We start from the raw sequence: 20,055 nt of genomic DNA, 5'->3' as shown, positions 1-20,055 counted from the left end.
CTTCTAAAGAGGCAGCTGTTGATTTTGAAAGCAATGTAACAGATAAGATGAACTTAATTATTTATACTGGATGTTACAAATTTGCTTAATTCACTCCTCCCATGAGGCAGTTATGGCTTAAGTAAACGTTAATTCAGTAAAAACTGTTAAGGGATTAGTAAGATGTAAAGAGATTCATCCTCGAACCCTTTGAAGGTGATATCTCAGCTATGCACTACAACAAAATATTCCTAGATTTGATGCTTCCACCAGGGAACAGAGACTCAGTTTGTTCCTTTTTCACTATCCTACAGCACAGAGCTTTATATTTCACAGGATTCACAAAACAGTTAAAATTAATTAGTTCCTGCAAGAAACAGGATAATAAGGTAGGTAGACAAGTTTTTTTTTTTTTTTATAAAATCCGTAAGAAAATGAAAACGGGGTTATATCTGGCCTTTCTTTTTCCTCTGACCACTACATTAATTAAATGTGGCCTCTTTTGGAGTTCCAAACACAGATATTTTAATATTAGTCCCTACCAATGTTTTGAGAATGAAATTTTATTTTTTAGCAATATAAAAGATCAAGAATCAGGTAGTTTAGAGACCATATTAAAATAATCATTTCAGAAATGAAGAACAATACTGTAAGAGCTTATACTAAGCAACTTGGTTCAGTGAATAGTTAAAATTTTATATATTTTCATAAATGCTTATAGATACTATATTTGTTGAATATAAAACTATATAAAACAGTAGTCATAACTACAACTGGCTTTTCAATAAAGTTAATAGTCAGCATAAAAGTTCTAGCAGCTTCCTAACTTTAATTTTAGCTGAACTGATTTACTTCCTTAAATAATTTCCTATTTCTAAAAGGCAACTTAAGTTTAGTTCAGAAAACCCATTTACTTCAAATAAAATCTGATTGGGGAGAACAAAAACAGGTTAAAATTTTATACTCTAAGATTCTACATTATTTTTCTTCTCATTAGCTCCCTCTACTGTTTCTGGGGGGAAAAAAAAGCTGACAAATTTACAAATCACTTTCTTATATATTAGTTTCAATGAATTTTAGATTTGAGCTTGTACTGAAAATTGTGGGAAAAATTCATATGTGTAAATTTGAAGGATAAAAATCAGCAGGAAAATAATCTGTCAAATGCTATTATAACAAGATAAATGCAACTACAATAATTTCCATCAAATAAGGTTACCAACTTCCATACCACATTTATATAATGCTTCACAATTTAGAGAAAACCCTCATTTTAGTCTCTAATTTCAGTGAAATGAACTCACTATTTTGTCGAATAACCTATTTCTATTTAGGATTTTTTTCAGTTTACTCTCTGCAACTAAATCTTGAAAAGTCTTCCTTCTTAGACCTATAAACTCTTTCCAACTTGCAAAACCTCCTGGGAAATCTTGAAATACATTCTCAATCTAAGTATATGACATGTTCTAGTCTTTCAACTAAAAATCGCCCATATAAATGCTTATGGTTTATCATATATATGTCTGTGTATATATATGTGTGTGTATATATATATGACTGGTTTAATGTACAATTATGTATACTTATTTTACCCATTTACTGTATTTTTTTTTTCATTTCTAGATTTAATTCAAACCCTACAGCCATCAGTTAGTTTTGCAAAATTTTATTAAGTCTAAACACCTACAACCAAAGAAAGTCTTACTGGCAATGTACACTAGGGCTCGAATTCAAGAGAAACCTACTACAGAAAAGAAGCATTTCAAAGTGCATGTGCTTTTGGCAGCTCTGCTGTGTAAGGACAGACCACTGTCAAAGGTGAAAAGGCAGAAAACATGTAATTTAATTCATATTATATACAATGCATTACATTTACATAGAGTATAACTACTGCCTAATAGCCCCTAATAGAGAAAAGTGGTTTTGCAGTGAGTACACATATGTGTAAAAGAAAAGGACTTCATATCCTATTTCAATAAAGTACTAAATACAACTCAAAGAGCACCTCAAACCTATGTAGCACTACCTAGTAGAATTAAAAATAATCTAGTGTCAGTGTGGGTTTGTGTTTAGTGACTAATTATAATTAATGCAACAGACTTTTTCCCCAGTGAAATATGCTATGTCAATTACCTCATTCCATACAGGCATTAAATGAATGCAGGTAAAGGGTCTATGTGCCTGGCTCATGGGATGTTCTCAATAAATGCAGGCTATTATAAGCTCCTTTAAGTACCAGAATGTCATATATGAAAACGCATTTATCCTTAAACATAAATACAGTTGATCCTATTATTTTTGTGGATTCTACATAATTGTGAAGTTGACTACACACTGAAATTTATTTACAATCTCAAAATCGGACATGCACAGAGCTATGAGAAATTTGAGTTGCCTGATGCATACACTCCTAGCTGAGGCCGAACAAGGCAGTGCCCTGTCTTCTTCTTTCAGCTGACATAATATAAACAGGTATCCTTTTGGGGGTCTATTTAGCACCTCTTTTTTGCAGCTTTGTGTTTGTCGATGTTAACTGCTGTTTTCAAATGGCCCCCAAGTGTAGTGCTGGAGCGCAGTAGTGTTGCTAAGCAGAAGATTATGATATGCCTTACTGAGAAAACGAGTGTGTTAAATAAGCTGCGTTCAAGCATGAATTATAGTACTGCTGACTGTGAGAGTTCAATATTAATGAATCAAAAATATGTGCATGTATGTGTATAAAAATGTATTTAAACAGAAGGAAGCATAAAACAAAGTTACATATTGACAGGTTGGCAAAAATGTGACCAGAGGCCCACAGGGACCTAACCATCACATCTCCCCTGGGAGCAATGGCTCAGTATTCATGAATTCAGTGTGTAGCAACCTTATAGAACATAATTATGTTGAAAAACAAGAACTGTCTGTCTTACAAATAAGATTTCTTGACAGATGAGAAGTGGGTAATGAGAGAAGTCAGGGCTGACTCCAAGGTTTCTTGCCTGAGAAAATGGAAGGATAGAACTGCCATCAATTAAGCTGGAGAAGGCTAGAGGGAGCAAATGTGGAGGAAAGAAGTTAAGTTCTAGACATATTAAGTTTGAGATATTCAAGTAAAGTTGTCAAAAAGGCAACTTATATATAAATCAAGAATCTACAGAAAGGTCTCAGGTGGAGATTTAAATTTGGTACTGTCAGCACAGAGATGGTATTTAAAGCCACGGGATAGTCTGAGAGTTAACTGATAAGGAGAAGGTGACCGTCAGAAGACTGGAAAGAGGAGGAATCAGCAAAGGAAGTACAGAAGGAGCGAGCAATCAATGAAGGAGGGAAAAACTAAAGTGTGGTATCCTGGAAGTCAAGTGAAAAAAGCATTAAAGAGAAGTGCATGATCAACTGTCTGAAAAGCCTCTGATAAGTCAAATAAGATGGAGAACATTAGCATGAGCTTGAGAGCACTATCAGTGGAGTGCTGGACGTGAAAGCCTAACTGAGGCAGACTTAACTGAATGTGAAAAGGATACAAGAAAAGTGCTGGCAACTCTTTGGAGTTTAGCTGCAAAAGGAAGCAAAACAGGTCATTAAGCTATAGAGGAAGGGAGGTCAAAGAATTTGTTGGGGTTTCCTTTGGTTTTTTTCTTTCTTTTTCAAGGTGGGAAAGATGTTTGTATGCCAATGAACTGTTCATTTGTTCTTGTATGACTGTATGCTGGTAATAACACAAAGAGAGGAAAATAAAGTATGAAAGAGGATGGAATTCTTAGAACTTACACATTTTTAAGCATTATCAATAGGGATAACAAAAAGCTTATGGGATTCAAGGGATATTATCATCTCAGTAATTGATTTGAATGTTAAGGCTGGATTAAGATCTCGTTTAGGACTAACTACTCTCTTTTTGTGCTCTCTCAATGTTTCTTTTGCTCCCACAATAATCAAAACCTATCTTAGATTTCTTTAAATTCAAACTCCACTATATCTTCATAATACAATAGGGCTGTCCACTAAAACCAAAGTTCATCGCTATTTCAGTATGGAAAAGCCTATTAGCTCCATAGAGACAACAGATTATCAGAATTATGAAAAAATTAAATGTCAGTTTCTATGTCCTGAAAATGGTGTTCTATTACTCACTTTTAATCCAGCTGCATAGCCCACTGGTTGTGGGGCAATATTGGACTGTCCAGCTTCCCCCACAACCATAGCTAAGCCAAAGACCTCCTGGAAGGCATCTCGGACAGCAGCAACTTTTACTTCTTTATTTGAGGTCACTACAATATCCAATTCACCTCCAGATTCTACAAAGACCAGAGGAAAATTTAAATTTCAAATTAATGAAATTTTCATAATTACTACCATACCAGGTGCTGACATCTAATTTACATAATTATTACCAGTTTCATAAAACCATGCAAGCTACAGATCATCATCTTTTTTATATAGTTGAGAAAACTGAGGCCAACAAAGTTTTGCCCAAGGTAACATATCTACTTAGTACTAATGTCAGGACTTAAAACTGACATTACATATCACAAGCCAGAAATTATATATCTGGCTTGTTAAGTGTAAGTTACACATTTAGTATACTCTATTTATGGAAAATTAAAATAAAGACTTACTGATAGTAAGTGATTTGTCAAAGAGCTGCATAGAAGTTATGCACTAAACAAGGACTACCATGAAATATACTTTTTACCTAGAAAATAGTTTAAATATGGGGTCATCAAGCTTTTTATTAAATATTCCCACAATGTTCTGAGCATATACCACAAATAGAAATCTTAACGTTTCTGTGATACAATGAATTCAAAGCCCTGGTTCTAAACATGGCACTTTCTGATATTTGGCATTAATAGCAAAAAAGATTTTTCATGAAAATTGTTTATAATGTAAAACATTGTGCCCTAGAAACAAGGCTGTTTTTCCCTAATAAATATCACGTGGAACAGTGAAAGGTATTTTCAAATATTTGGGTTTTAAAAACAATGGATCTCTTTTTCCTGACTGACATAATGTTTCACAGATCACATCTTTACTGGAAACTTCAGAAGTTACTAGAACACAAAAGAAAAGAAGAATATACTTTTTTTTTCACTTTTTTCCTCCACATGGGACACATCTCTTGATCTTAGCTAAGTACTGCTCCATTAAGCTTGAACTCAAAATGGCTTTTCAGCTTGTGATGAGTAGTCCTGCCATTTCTAATACTTTCTGAGTTTCTTGACACATTTGAAATTGTTACATCAAGTGATTCCTAGAATATCTGTATAAAAATACCTTAAGATGGCTGGGCACGGTGGCTCACGCCTGTAATCCCAGCACTTTGGGAGGCCGAGGCGGGAGGATTCCAAAGTCAAGAAATCGAGACCATCCTGGCCAACATGGTGAAACCCCATCTCTACTAAAAATACAAAAACTAGCTGGGCGTGGTGGCATGCACCTTTAGTTCCAGCTCTCAGGAGGCTGAGGCAGGAGAATCGCTTGAACCCGGGAGGTGGCGGTTGCAGTGAGCCGAGATCTCGCCACTGCACACCAGCCTAGCGATAGAGTGAGACTCCATCTCAAAAACAAAAACAAAAACAAAAACAAAAAACCTTAAGACTTACTTTGAGTTGTTTTGTTAGATAAGAATGGTGATGCTCTGCTGTCAGTAAAGGTGTCAGCTTTTTTGAATTCAATTTATTACTTTTTAAAGCTGATTAAGTTATGACATTTGCTAATAATAGGAATTTCATTTCTGTACCTTTCTTTTTTCCCCTCAGTGTTACACATTTTTCTTGGCGTCATGAAGACTAGTGTTCTGAGAAACTTCCTTGGGTATGAGCTCTGCTTTTATCATTTACTAGCTTCTTTACCTTGGGGAAGTCACTGAGCTTGTTTCTTTGTAGAAAAATACCTGCCATCCAGCCTGGCCAACATGGAGAAACCCCATCTCTACTAAAAATACAAAAATTAGCTGGACGTGGTGGCACAGGACTATGGTCCCAGCTACTCAGAAGACTGAGACACACGAATAGCCTGAACCAAGGAGGCAGAGGTTATAGTGAGCTGAGATCTTGCCACTGCACTCCAGTCTGAGTGACAGAGTGAGACCCTTTCTCCAAAAAAAAAAAAGAAAAGAAAAAGAAAAACACCTGGCACCTCACAGGGTTTGCTCTAAGGATTAAATAAGGTAATTGCTTTCACAGTCTAACACAGTACAGCCATTAAAACAGCAAAAGCTCCAAAAATATTGTTTCCTTCATTCAAAACATGTACTTGCAAAGAAAAGAACATATATGGCAGAGTCCAATTTTGAATCCTTTGGACATGTACAAACATAAAGAACAACTCAGCTGATTTCATGCTTGATTCAATTTTCTACTACAAGGGAAGCAAAGTGGCTAACTGTAAAAAATTTGAACATAAGTTCAATACAGCTTCACCAAGTTGTGTGATCTAGGGTGATAACTTACATCCCTATAAACCTAGGTTCCTCATCCAAAACTTGAGGAAAATACCTACCTTGCAGAGCTCTTATGAGAAAGTGCCCGGCAGAAGTATTCAATAAAGACACTTAACCATTGCTAGGCCTTCTCCTTTGATATTTACTAGACAGTATACCACCAACATAGTCAAGACTTGTGAAAGCTATTGGCTTTTTATTGCCACTGAAATCTCTGTTCAGGTACCTGCTGAAAATTTTGACTTAAAAGTTATCTTTTACAGAATTACTAATAATTGGTCACTGAGACTTGTTAGTGGTATTTTTTCACATATTGGACATGTACATAAAAATTAAATAGCAGACAGTATCTATCAACTGTCTGGAAGATTCTGGATGATTAGTGTTCAGAGGTGGTTAAAAATAGCTTTCCCAATATACCCAGTCATCAGATATTATTAACTAGATTTGCTTACTCCAAAAATATTATTCCTCAATTACATAAACATATTTAATTAAAATAGATAACAGAAGAAATGTAAAAATAAAGTATGAAACAAGCATCACTTCAAATGTCAGTAGTGAATAAAGTAAAATTCATATAAAGCAATGTTAACCTGTATTTAAAATTCTACTAATTTTTAGTAGCAAGCATACTAATAATTCACGGCTTTTACTCCTAAGATCATTCTGTGAGATTTTCAGAAGTTATTTAATGATGACTTTTAAAAAAGTTGAATTAGTAACACCAAAAACTAAGACTGACAATCAAATTAATGCAAGAACATAATAGGAATGTCCACTGATTACACAATCAGTGGAAACAGAGAATTACAATTAGTGGCTGACATGGACATACACTTTAAAAAAAATGGCAGATACTGGTCTAACTTATGTACATACTGATATAGGGAGCCATGCCAGGGTCCAGCGTTGTAATCATGCTTTCTACTGAATGTTTTGTCTTATCAAGCACAGACTTCACCATAGGATTCCCAGCCACGCCCTGCATAAAACAAATTAATATATAAGTATGCACTCTAAGTGAGGAATACCATGACCATGATTGTGAAGAAAACTTTTTTAAGTTTCCAATGCATCCTAAACCAGTACTTTTGTAAGATATATAAGGTCATGACAATATCAAATGGCTATTAAGTTTCTTAATGATACTCTCAATTTTTCTTCCTGACTCATAGCAGTGTGCAGACCAGCAGCAATCTACAGACCACGCTTTGAGTAACACGGGTACGGAAAGGATGCTATACTACATATATACATATATATGTGTGTATATACATATATTTATTACATATATATAATTTCATTTCTACTTATTTATATAAAAGATTGGGCAAAACTTGTCCCTTAGGGTCCCAAATAAAGGTCCCAATCAGGTGTCTACATAAGTCCACACTTGTTCCTTAATAAAAAATAAATAAAAAGAGTAAAAACACCTCTCATCTGGGGGCAGAACACCATGACTTTATTACCTTAACACACAACGTTTTGCTATCTTCGACTAGTTTCTTCTTTTTCTTACTTTTTGTTTCTCATTTATACATTCCCAAACTCTCCATTTATAGTCAGATCTTTTTCTCTGGATTCTTAGAGCCATTATTACTAGACAGAAGGAACCAAGTCTTGAGTATTCCTTCCTGTGCAATATTTCACAGAGGGTAAAAGACACTCCAGGGAGCAGTGCCTCCTGAGATGGCATCTGACTAACCTGCCATGATTCCCCATCTTCCAATCTGCCATTAAACTAAGGTGACTCAGGAAAAGATTAGTTCATAAAATTGAAATTTAAGACTGCCAACCAACCATATGCTGAAACATCATGACTTACTACTATTTATAAGACCTATAAAGTTGAACTGGGTATTACAATTCATGACAAACACACTGACACATGCTCCTAACAAGAGACAAAATGGTGTAGTCTGTATGCAAAAAAAAACTTTTTTAAAGTACAGAGGGGTATTAAAAAAAAAAAAACAAGCTTAGAAAAATGCCACATTCCTGAAACATGAAGCTCAAATACTACAAATCAGTCAACCATCTATCAATTTTAAATCTTTAATATAATAATAAATTATAACAATAAAATTGCAAACAAATCCTTAGCTGAATATTGGAACTTGGCAGAATGATTTCAAAATTCATTGGAGAAAAAAATTGGGAAAGATGAGTAAAGAAAAATTCAGAAGAAAAGAGAAATCAGCCACTCATACAACTTACACAACTAAATACTGATACACATTTATAAATGCAGACTTGAACTGTCCTTTCTATCTTATCACTGAATGCTCCACATCCCCACGTCAGCAAATATTAGTACAATGAACACAAAGTAAATAATTAAAACAGTGTGCTGTACTACAAGAACAGGGAAACAGCAATGGACTACAATACAGAGGCCAGAAGCTGATTTTAACACACAATTTCCTAAGGAAGATAAAGGAGTCATAAAAAATCAATGGGGATATGATATTGAAAGACTCCATTGAGTAGCTGGAAGAAAATTAAGTTTGATTTCTACCTCATATAGTAAAGAAATATCAACTATATTAAATGCTAAGTGTCTAAAAAATTAAACGTTAAGGGAACTAGAAAGGGATCATAGAAAAACATTTACCACAGTATCATAGTGGGAAAAGGTCTTTTTTAGCATTAAAAAAGAAAAAAAAATGTAAAGAAAAAGAGAGGCCACCTGCAGTGGCTCACGCCTGTAATCCCAGCACTTTGGGAGGCCAAGGCGGGTGGATCTCCTGAGGTCAGGAGTTCGAGACCAGCCTGGCCAAAATGGTGAAACCCCGTCTCCACTAAAAATACAAAAAAATTAGCCAGGCGTGGTGGCGCACACCTGTAATCCCAAGAAGCTGAGGCAGCAGAATTGCTTGAACCCAGGAGGCAAGGTTGCAGTAAGCCAATATCGCGCCACTGTACTCCAGCCTAGGTGACAAGAGCAAGACTTTGTCAAGAAGAGAAGAGAAGAGAAGAGAAGAGAAGAGAAGAGAAGAAAGAGAAGAGAAGAGAAGAGACTGATAGAACTGACTTCTGAAACTGAAGAACTTTTTTGTCAAAAAGGGTAATAACATTAAAATGTAAACTAAAAGTTGAAAAAACTGCAACATATGAGAGCATACAGAAAAGTATTCTTACTGTATTAGGAACTCTTACAAATTAACAAAAGAAAATCTTCCCAATTTAAAACTAGGCAAAGAACATAACCAATATTTCACAAAAGAAAAATACAAATGGCTAAAAATCATACGAGAAAATGTTCAAATTCAGTAGCAAAGGAAAGCAAATTAAAATGTGGTATTATTTTTTGCCTGTCAAATCAGAAAATATCCTAGTCTAAATTAATAACTACTGCTGGCAAGTGAAAAACGCTATACCAGTGTATTTTGGTATAAACTTCCAAGAGTGGAATATGTACCAATTTTTTCAAATGTTCACTCAAATGTTCATCAGGAATTAATTCAGAGGAAAAAAAGATGTCCATAAAGATTTACATACAACAGTGCTCACATAGTGTTTTGGGTTTTTTTTGTTGTTGTTTTGTTTTTTGAGACAGGGTCTCACTCTGTCACTCAGACTGGAATGCAGTATCATGATCACAGCTCATGCAGCCTGGACCTCCTGGGCTCAAACAATCCTACCACCTCAGCCTCTGGGTAGATGGGGCCACAGGTACATGCTACAATGCCTGGCTAAGTGTTTTAAGTTTTTGGTAGAGACTGGGTCTCATTATGTTGCTCAGGCTGGTCTCATATAGAACTCCTGGGCTCAAGCAGTTCCCCTGCCTGGGCTTCCCAAAGTGTTAAGATTACAGGCATGAGTCACCATGCCAGACCTATCATTATGATGATTTATTGATAAGAATTACAATTAGAAGAGATCTCTTCTACAACATGGTGACTATAGTTAAGAACAACACATCATATTCTTGAAATATAAAATCTTATATTTAAGGTTTTGTAAGTTTTCTCACCACAAAAAATTGTACATATGTGAGGTATTACATATGTTAATTAGCTCAATTCAGCCATTCTAGAATGTATACACGCTTCATATATACATCATGTTGTACATAATAAACACATACAATTTTTGTCAATTAAATCAACTAATTTAGAAAAATAATTACAATTAGAAAATGCCAATAGGCAGAATAGCAAAATAAAACATGGGAAATAAATGCAACCGCGTGTATAGTGAAGCACCCACAAGAAAAACCAAAATACCTTTCTGAAAAAAATATTTTATGGCCAGGAAGATGTCTATGATACATGCTCAGTAAAAACCAGAAAACACGAAATAGTATCCATCCGACCAGTCACTACTTCAATTTGATTTTAATTCAAAGGAATGTTTACACAGATATCCATAAGCAAGAGACTGATAGCAGCTACAGAAAACTGCTAATAAAAAAGAATTTTATTTTTCCTTGTGCCATTCTGTATTTTCAAAATTTTCTCTAACGAAAACTATTAGTTTTAAAATTAGAAAATTAAACATAATTTTTAAATACCTCTTACCTTAATAAAACCCCAGATTCCACCAGCAGATGCTTCATCCTGACCTCTATTAATTCTAGGGTCTTCTTGCTCCTCTGGGAAAGTAATGGCTGATGTGGTTCCAGTTCCCTGTGCCAGAGATGTCAAACTGGCTTGCTGAGTAATAGGAGCTGGCAAAAGACCTAGTCAATGGTAAAAATTTTAATATGTATAATTTATTCCAAAAACTTTTTCCTATAAAAAGGAGTAGCTCAAACAACTTTAATATTAATATTCAGGCATTTGAAGACTGAGTTATAAACTCAAAGATTAACACAAACCTTTATAAAATGCAAATTAAACAGAATTTCCAAAGAGAAATGTATTTCCCTTTACATAGTCTTACACCAAGTATCCTGAAAATCGACAAAAAGCATACATCCAAAAGTTCTTCAGGTCTGTCCTATTCAGCACTTAGATATGAACAGCTGTAGTTCAGGTCTCTTTAATCCATAAAATTAATTGAGCACTGAAGTTCATCACAAAAAAGCATGCAATTCTTACACGTACTCTACAGACTTCATGTTAACTCAAAAAGAAAATTCACATATACATAGACATAAATATAGTACTTGTACTCTGCAATAAGTTTCATTTGTAAAGGTAGACAGGGAAAGATAGACAATAAAAATCACAGCAAAGTTGCTTCTTTTCCCTAAAATGAGAAACAACAGGCAGAGGATGACAAGCACAAAGTTTTGATAACTCGTTTGCAACAATTATTCCAAAGAAACAAAACAAGTAGATGTAACTGACCTAGGAAAGGAAATGACCTAATATCACAAACTTTTGGCATACATGAGGTTTTATTTGTTTTTGAATTTTTACCTGGCTAAAAAAACAGTACTCCCTGGAACAGTCAGTCCTGATAATTTTTTCAGTAAAACTTAAAAAAACTCAGACTTCACCTTCAAATTTCTCTATAAATTAACAAATATTAGGACAAAATTTTGAAATTTTCTGACATCCCATACTAATCATCTACTGAGTTGTATATCGCATAAAGAAATCATATACTAAATTATACCAGCCTTATTTTAATAATTTAAATGGCAAAAACATGAGACAGGTAACTCTGAAAACCAAAGAAAGCAATAAAGAGAACATTAATGCAGAGAAAGTAGGACCCCGCCCAATGCTGATAAAAAGGTAAAATGGTACACCTGCTTCAGAAAATAGTTTGGTGTAGAATTATCATGTAAGTCAGCAATTCCATGCCTAGGTAGACACCCAAGAAAATAAAAACATGTCCATATAAAAACTTGTGAACAAATATTTATAGCAGCATTATCTAAACAGCCACAAAGTGGAAACAACCCAACATTAACTGATTAATTGAATGAACGAAATGTGGTATACATATTCATACACTGGAATATTATTCAGCCATGAAAGGGAAGGAATGAAGTACTGACAAATGCTATAACATGGATGAACCTTGAAAATATTTAAGTGAAATAGTTAAGTGAAAATATTTAAGTGAAAGTTGCCAGTCACAAAAGACCACATATTATATGATGCCATCTATAGGAAATGACCAGGATAAGCAAATCTATATACATAGAAAGTAGATTAGTAGCTGCCTAGAGCTGTGACGATTTGGGGGACAGTAGGAGCTGATGCTAAAAAGTATAGGGTTTCTTTTTTAAAGTGATGAAAAGGTTATAAAATTGTGACAAAGGATGCACAATTCTGTATGTAAACTAACAATGGAACTGTATGCTTAAATTGGGTGAACTGTAGAGTACATAAATTACATCTCAACAAAGCTATTATTTTAAAAAAGAATAAAACATTAATTAATAGCCATGTATTTCAAAGTATTAATAAGAGAGAATTACCTGTTCCTGAAGGTGCAGAAAATGATGGCATCAGGGGTGTCTGGGGAGCTCTCCCTGCATGTCCCCTTGTAATGTCGTAAGATGAACCAACAGAAAATCCTGATATAGGAGGACCCGAAGGGGGTGCAGGTAAAAGAGCATTTGGGGCAGAAGCTGAAGGTGGGAAATGGGATACAGGAGGATTACCAAAGGCAGCAGCAGTTGGTGGAGAAACAGGAGGTGGCATAGAAGTAACAAGTGGTGGGACAGAAGGAACTGCAGGAGGAGGCACAAAAGGTAATGGCGCTGAAGGCCTCATAGGAGGAAGGGGCGGCTGAGGAGTAGAGTATGCGAGTGGCGGGAAGGACTCCATGGAGGATACGTTTGGAGAAGAAAAAGAACTGGTTGCCGCTAGAAAAAAGTGGAGAGGATAAAACCACAGAATTAGAAATGTTTTTTATTTAGTTTACAAACTGTCTCATTACTTCCTTGCAAAATTTTTAAACTTACCAGAGCATATCATAAGAATTATTTTAAAATGTGTAATTTAAAATATAGAACAAATGTAATTGAGTGTAAATGACTTTCAAGCCCCATAAGTAAAAGAAGCAGCTGTATGAACCTATAGTATTGTTTGCTTTTGCTTTTTGGTTTGTTTTGGTGTATTTTTAATAAAATAAAGCAATTTTTCATCCCTAGTTTGAGCATAGAATCCTATGCCCTGAAGGCTCAGATAGGTTAATCACCACAAAGTCATAGATCAGTAGGCCAAGTACAGTGGCTCACACCTATAATCCCAGGACTTCGGGAGGCCGAGGCAGGTGTATCACCTGAGGTCAGGAGTTTGAGACCAGCCTGGCCAAAATGGTGAAACCCCCTTTCTACTAAAAATACAAAAATTAGCTGAGCATGGTGGCAAGTTTGCCTGTAATCGCAGCTACTCAGGGGGCGGAGGCAGGAGAATCACTTGAACCCGGGAGGTGGAGGTTGCGGTGAGATGAGATCACACCACTACACTCCAGCCTGGGCGACAAGTGAAACTCCATCTCAAAAAAAAAAAAAAAGAAAAAGAACAGTAGACAAAGCTAACACATGATTTTTAGGGTATTTTTGTCATAATAGAAATGATGTTTTGTAAAATTATGAACATAAAGAACAAAAGTCTACCTAAAGCAAGACACGGATGTTTTCTTACTTTAAATACAAAAGTCTTTCTACTCTGTAAATTAAAAAGGCTATTTCCTTTCATCCTAAAAATTAATAGAGAAGTTTTAATATATGCATTCTTTTCTTAATTGACTCTGAGAAAAGATGATAGTATCTTCACTATTCTCAGAACACATGCGACATTAGACAGCTACGTGTACCTAGTGGAACAGGGGTAGAAGACATAGCAGTAGCAGCCAGTCCTGCGGGATTTGGTGGCGGAGTCCCCGGTGGTGTTGTCTCTATTCCACTCTCTTCCATCATTTTTCTTCAATTATGGTATTCTGTAAAAATATAAAAATGTAACAAACATTACACAGTAACCAAAAGTATATTTTTAAAGCTTGAATAGTTAGAGAACGACTAAAAAAAAAATCATCAAGAGATAGACGTCCACCTTTACTATTTACAACACAACTTATTTCCACATGAAGAGTTTGTCCAAACCTCTAAGAAAGCAATCTATGAGAATATTTAATATCAAACAATCTGTAACATTCCCAGATGTAACGACACAACTAATTATCTACTACATTTCAAACAGTAAACTACTAATTTGATTTCTGCCACATGAATGCATGTTAGAGATAGTTATGTCTGAGCCAGGTGCGGTGTCTCATGCCTATAATCCCAGTACTTTGGGAGGTCAAGACGGGAGGATCACTTGAGGCTAGGAGTTGGAGACAAGCCTGGACAACATAGCAAGATCTCATTCCTAAAAAATAAAAACAAGTAAATAAACATAAATTTCAATCATTATTAAATTTAAAATAACAATGAGGCTGGGCACGGTGGCTCATGCCTGAAATCCCAGGACTCTGGGAGGCTGTGGTGGCAGGACGGCTTGAACCCAGGAGTTCAAGGCTGCAGTGAGCTATTACTGCACCACTGCACTCCAGCCTGGGTGACACAGCAAGACCTCATCTCTAAAAATAAGTAATTATTTAATGTATTTTTGAAGCCCATCCTCTTCTCTCATAAAGCACTGTGTACAAGATATCCCCATTAACATTAAAAAAAAAAAAAAAAAAAAGCCAGGCAGTGGCTAATGACTGTAACCCTACACTTTAGGAGGTAGGGGCAGGAGGATCCCTTGGGACCAGAGTTTGAGACAAGCCTGGGCACCATAGGAAGACTCCATCTCTACAAAAAATTTAAAAATTAGCCAGGCAGAGTGACACGTGCCTATGGTTCCAGCAACTCAGAATGCTGAGGTGAGAGGATAACCTGATCCCAGGAGGTTGAGGCTGCAGGGAGCAGTGAGAACGCCACTGCACTCCAGCCTGGGCAACAAAGCAGGACCTTGTCTCAATAAAATAAAATAAAATGTGCTTCATTTGATAAAAACATTAATTCACAATTTTCCTAGTTCACATTTTAAAGCATATCCAGTAACAGATAAACTGCATATCTGAGGTTTTAGAAAAATTAACTATAGCAAAAATGCCATCAGATAGCAGGGTCCTAACAGACAACAATGGATTATAAAATATGAGAAAACTTTCTTTAAAATTACAAATCCTGAAGTGTATCTCAAGTACAGAACCAACTTCTAAATATGCTATATTTGTTTTTAATATTTTTATTCATTTAATAAGATTTTAGCAAAGGCCAATTGCTTGATGAGCACTATACTAGTGCCTCTGGAAATAACAATGATTAGTAAAAACAAATAGGATACTTCAGTCTAGTACAGGAAACAATCAAATAATAAAACCAATTTACAATGAATGGTAGCTGAATTATGTGTTCTGAGGGTAAGTTTTGTTTGAACAGGAATATGATTTTTGACTTGGAGGTAAAGAAAGGGTTCCCCAAAGAAGTCACAGATAAACCAAGATTTGAAGGATAAGAACTTAATTGGGAGAGGGAATAAAGGCAGAGTTCAGAAAATGTGAACATATAGCAAATATATATACCAACTGAGCTGGGGAGAACAAGATACATTCAAGAAAATCCATGTGAAGGGAGAGAAAGGAAGAATCAGGACTGGAGGGACAGACAGAAGCCCAGAAGGTGTTCAGCCTTATACACCAGGTTAAAAAACTTGGGTTTTTAAAGAACAGAATGTCATTGTATTAGAAATAAATTTTCAGTGCCGCAAAATAAATAGCACTCGAGCTTGCCTTTCTCAGCAAGGCAATTTTACTTCTATAGACGGGTGCATCTCACAGATGGAGCAATGTCAAGAGCACACTTGAACAATGGAGGGGAAGGGGTTCTTATCCTAATGCAGCTAGTCCGTACTGCTGTGTCTTTCCCCTATGGGCTAGGGTTGGACCACACAGTCTAACCTAATTCCGATTGGCTATTTTAAAGACAGCAAGGGTATGAGCCGGAGCAGCAGGGTAAGTAGTTTGGCAGGAACAATGGTTACAGAACAGGTGACCCAGGATGACTAAGAACAGAGCAGGTGACCAAGGATTACTAAGGTCAGAGGAGGTGACCAAGGGTGACTAAGGTCAGAGCAGTTGATAGAGGCTAGAAGGGGGTTGTTTACTGAAACTAGGGTCAAGCAGCCATAAAGAACTAGGAATTTAAACTTTAAAATGAAGAACAAAGAACAGGGGATCTGAACATACTGATACATTGGTTCTTTGGAGAAGATCTCAGAACTCATTGTACTTAACAGTTTACAGGCTAAAACCTATGAAGAGAAATTTACTATATTCTACAACTGTAAGGCATTCAAGCTGAGGGTAGCATAACTGTCTTTTGTTTTAACTGTTTTGAAGCAATTTTAGATTCACAAAAAATGATGAAAAAACAGCAGAGTTCTTGAGTACCCCAAACCCAGCTTCTCTCAATAACAGCATCTTAAATAACTATACTACAATGATCAAAACCATGAAATTGACAATTGGTACAATACTATTAACTATAGATCTTATTTGTATTTCACATTTTTACATTTACTGTGTATGTGCACAGTTCTATGAAGTTTCATCATATGCACAATCTCATATAACCACCACCTCAACCAGGATATAGAACTATTCCATCACTAAAAAGAAGCTTCCTCAGGCTGTTCCTTTATCTACCTTCCCATCAGCCACAAGCCCTGGCAAACACTGCTCTGTTTTCTATCACTTTCTCATTCCATGAATGTTACATAAATCGAATCATACAACGTATAACCTTTTGAAGTTGGCTTTTTTCCACTCAACATAATGTTCTTGAGATTCATGCAAGCTGCTGCAAATGTCAAGTTGGTTCCTTTTTATTGCTGAATAGTATTCCATTGTATAGATGTACCATAGTTTATCCATTTACCTGTTGAAGGACATTTAGGCTGATTCCAGTCATTGGCAATTCATATTTATTTTTTGAAAAGATCTGAGCAAAGTATGTAGACTGGGCCACCGGGCAGACAGAGCAGATGCAGACAGGCCATTAAGGAAGATACAGAAGTAGTTCCAACAGAAGTATATAACAAGCTAGACCAATGATTTTCATAGTGGGAGGGGCTGATTATGCCCCCAACGGGTAACTTGGCAATGTCCAAGACATTTTTTATTGTCACAACGAGAGGGCTACTACTGGCATATAGCAGGAAGAGGTTAGGAATAGTACTAAAAATCCTCCAATGCACAGCCTGCATGCAAGAATTAAGTGGCCCCAAACGTCAATAGTGCCAAAGTTGAAAAACTCTGACCCAGACTCAAGTGATGATAGTGGAGATGGAGAAAAGCAAATAAGTTCAAGACAAGATTAGATGGCAAAATTCAGTGACCGACTGGGTATGGAGGCAGGGAAAGGAGGCATGACTTGCACAACTAGATAGATGGTGGTGCCATGCACGAAGATAGGAAACATTGCAAAAGGCCAATGTGTTTGATGTTCTTTCTGGGGGAGTCGGATGGGGGAAATCATAAAATGTTTAGTCTTTGACATGCTGTTTAAGTTCCTTGAAACAAACATCTAAGTAGAGACACTGACTTGGTCTGGAGCTTAGCAACCACACAAATGTGGGTGTCATCAGTGTACTGATAGTCTAACGTCATGTTTTGAGAGGGATTATGCAAGAAAATACCAAGAGATAAGAGAAAATGATGTAAAACCAATTACTAGTTTAGTAAGATGGAAGACAAGCTTGCAGAGAATAAGAAATGAGCAAAAAGAAAGGAAGAAAACCAGGAGACTGTGGTGTCCAAAAGCCAGTGTTTCACAGTATGAATGGGCAACAGTATTAAATGCTGCAGAGAAGCCAAATAGGATACTGAGAAGTTCAATGGATTTGCCAAACTGGAGATGAATTTAGGGAGAGTGGTTTTCATGTAAAGAGTAAAGAAAGATTCCAGTGTAAACTGAATCAAGCAGTGGCAGGCGAGACTAACACGCGTAACACTTTCAAAAAGTTTGGCTGTGAACACAGGAAATATCTATGGCACTAAGTAGAGAACAGGGATCCAGGGAGGCTGAATCCTTCCATTCAGTACCTATACATCGAAGGTAGATAACCTGAGCCAGAAATGCCCCGTTGGAGATTTTATCACTCCTCAACCAAGACTACCTCTTTTCTTCATTTAATTTTTTACTGATCATTCAACTTTCTACTACAGATGCTCCCAATCCTTACAATGACTAGTAGAAGTCCTACTGTAAGAGAATGCCTAACATTAACAAATGTGTCTGCAAAAGAAACTGTACAATGAATACAAAGCCATTAAGTGGAATCAATAATTTATTTGTCTTTAATGGCTTAAAATATGAAAACTGGCATAATGGCAATACTGAGGTAAATTTTACATGCATAAACATAGTGCCTCCTACTAAAAAAAACCTATTATGATAAAACACCACTGAAGTGTCAGAGTCGGTAACTGTTTTAGGGCTCAAGTCTTGTCACGAAAAGTACTATTTATGTATCAACACTAAAGAAAAAGTGAAGAAAACAATTTGGAAAACTGAGCTCTCAGTTTGGCTAGACCCTGTTGTTCCAATTTGCTTGTGCCTTGGTTTTTCTGTTAAAAAAAAAAAAAAAGTGGATGGCTATTTACAAGTTTACAAGAAATGGAATAGTGAAGCTTTGATAAACTTTAAAGCATTAAGAGCAAATATTGCTGACCTACTCGTGCCACAAGATTGCCTGTACTACCAGACAGTGAGCGTTAGCTAGAGCCTAATCTGACCCCGAAATAAAATTTTATAAATTTTCACTGAATTAAACTGAATGCCAAGATGTGCCAGGATTGCAGAAATGCACGTTGTCTCTCAAAATAACTACTTCGAATGACAAAAACACTATTGGCTATAAAGTCTGTCAATCTAGGAAACGTGCTATCCTGCAAATTTGACTGAAGCAGGTTCCAAGACCAAACAAAGAAACTAGAGAATGCAAAACCCCTCCCAAGTGGCGCTAAGCACCGATGGGGTAACCTCAGGGAAAATAAGCTTCCTTTCATTGCCGGTCCTGGTGTGATGACTCTCGAGCCTCCTGGGCCTCTGCAGGGCCAGGGAGGCCGAAATCCTGTTTCAGGAGACAGCTGCCTCCCCTCAGGCTCTGCCACGTCTCCAGGCCAGACAGGGCCAGGCTAAGGTCCGCCGGCGTCGCCGCCAGTCTCTCCTGAAGTCAGCGCACTGGAACGTGGGCCTAAGGGCCAGGGCGCTCCAGCCTTGGTCCTTGGAGAGGAGCAAAGTGTTGCGGGGCGAGACCCTCGAAACGCGCCCACCGTGCCACCCCCAGCGGAAACCGCTCATCTTGCGACGTGCACTCCAGTCTGCTGCACTCCGCACGCCGCCACAGCTGCGCCGAACCGCGCGACTAGGGGTCTCGGAAACGACATGGGCGTCCAGTGGCGCCGGCCAGCCCGCCCACCTTCCAGGGACACCGTCCCTCGGGGTCTGCCTCTGGCGCCTGCAAGCCATGCCATGCCATGCCACCCGCCTCATACACGCGCGTCGCAGCCACCTGGCGATCACCTGGGGACCGGGAAAACGCCTGCGTGGTCGCTGAAGAGTGGGGTATTTTAGGCAGGTCGGGACGCAGAACTACAGCTTGAAGCAGACAGCGAAGGTGCGTACTGGAGCTCACCTCGGCGCGTCCCCGCCTACAAGATGGCCACTGGCGGCGCATGCTCCT

General features: G+C 37.1%; 1 protein-coding gene and 1 pseudogene across 2 annotated transcripts in view; one reads left to right on the top strand and one right to left on the bottom strand.

The window, feature by feature from the left end:
- Nucleotides 1-20,055, bottom strand: part of PRRC1 (proline-rich coiled-coil 1) — a 32,140-nt gene extending 12,085 nt beyond the window's left edge. For both annotated transcript variants that reach the window (XM_011942095.1, XM_011942094.1), the window contains exons 1-6: nucleotides 19,896-20,055; nucleotides 14,135-14,257; nucleotides 12,789-13,178; nucleotides 10,930-11,090; nucleotides 7,286-7,388; nucleotides 4,093-4,256 (exon numbers count right to left, since the gene is read on the bottom strand). In XM_011942095.1, coding sequence (XP_011797485.1) covers nucleotides 4,093-4,256; nucleotides 7,286-7,388; nucleotides 10,930-11,090; nucleotides 12,789-13,178; nucleotides 14,135-14,237 — 921 coding nt within the window. In that variant the 5' untranslated portion in view covers nucleotides 14,238-14,257; nucleotides 19,896-20,055. The remainder of the gene's footprint in view (nucleotides 1-4,092; nucleotides 4,257-7,285; nucleotides 7,389-10,929; nucleotides 11,091-12,788; nucleotides 13,179-14,134; nucleotides 14,258-19,895) is intronic.
- The window catches only part of LOC105511912, a 6,363-nt pseudogene continuing 6,157 nt past the window's right edge, over nucleotides 19,850-20,055 (top strand).

This window comes from Colobus angolensis, unplaced genomic scaffold, assembly GCF_000951035.1.
Source record: "Colobus angolensis palliatus isolate OR3802 unplaced genomic scaffold, Cang.pa_1.0 Scaffold206, whole genome shotgun sequence".
NCBI classification, from domain to species: domain Eukaryota; kingdom Metazoa; phylum Chordata; class Mammalia; order Primates; family Cercopithecidae; genus Colobus; species Colobus angolensis.
Note: the sequence above shows the minus strand (reverse complement) of the source record. Positions and strands in the feature narration are given on the sequence as shown.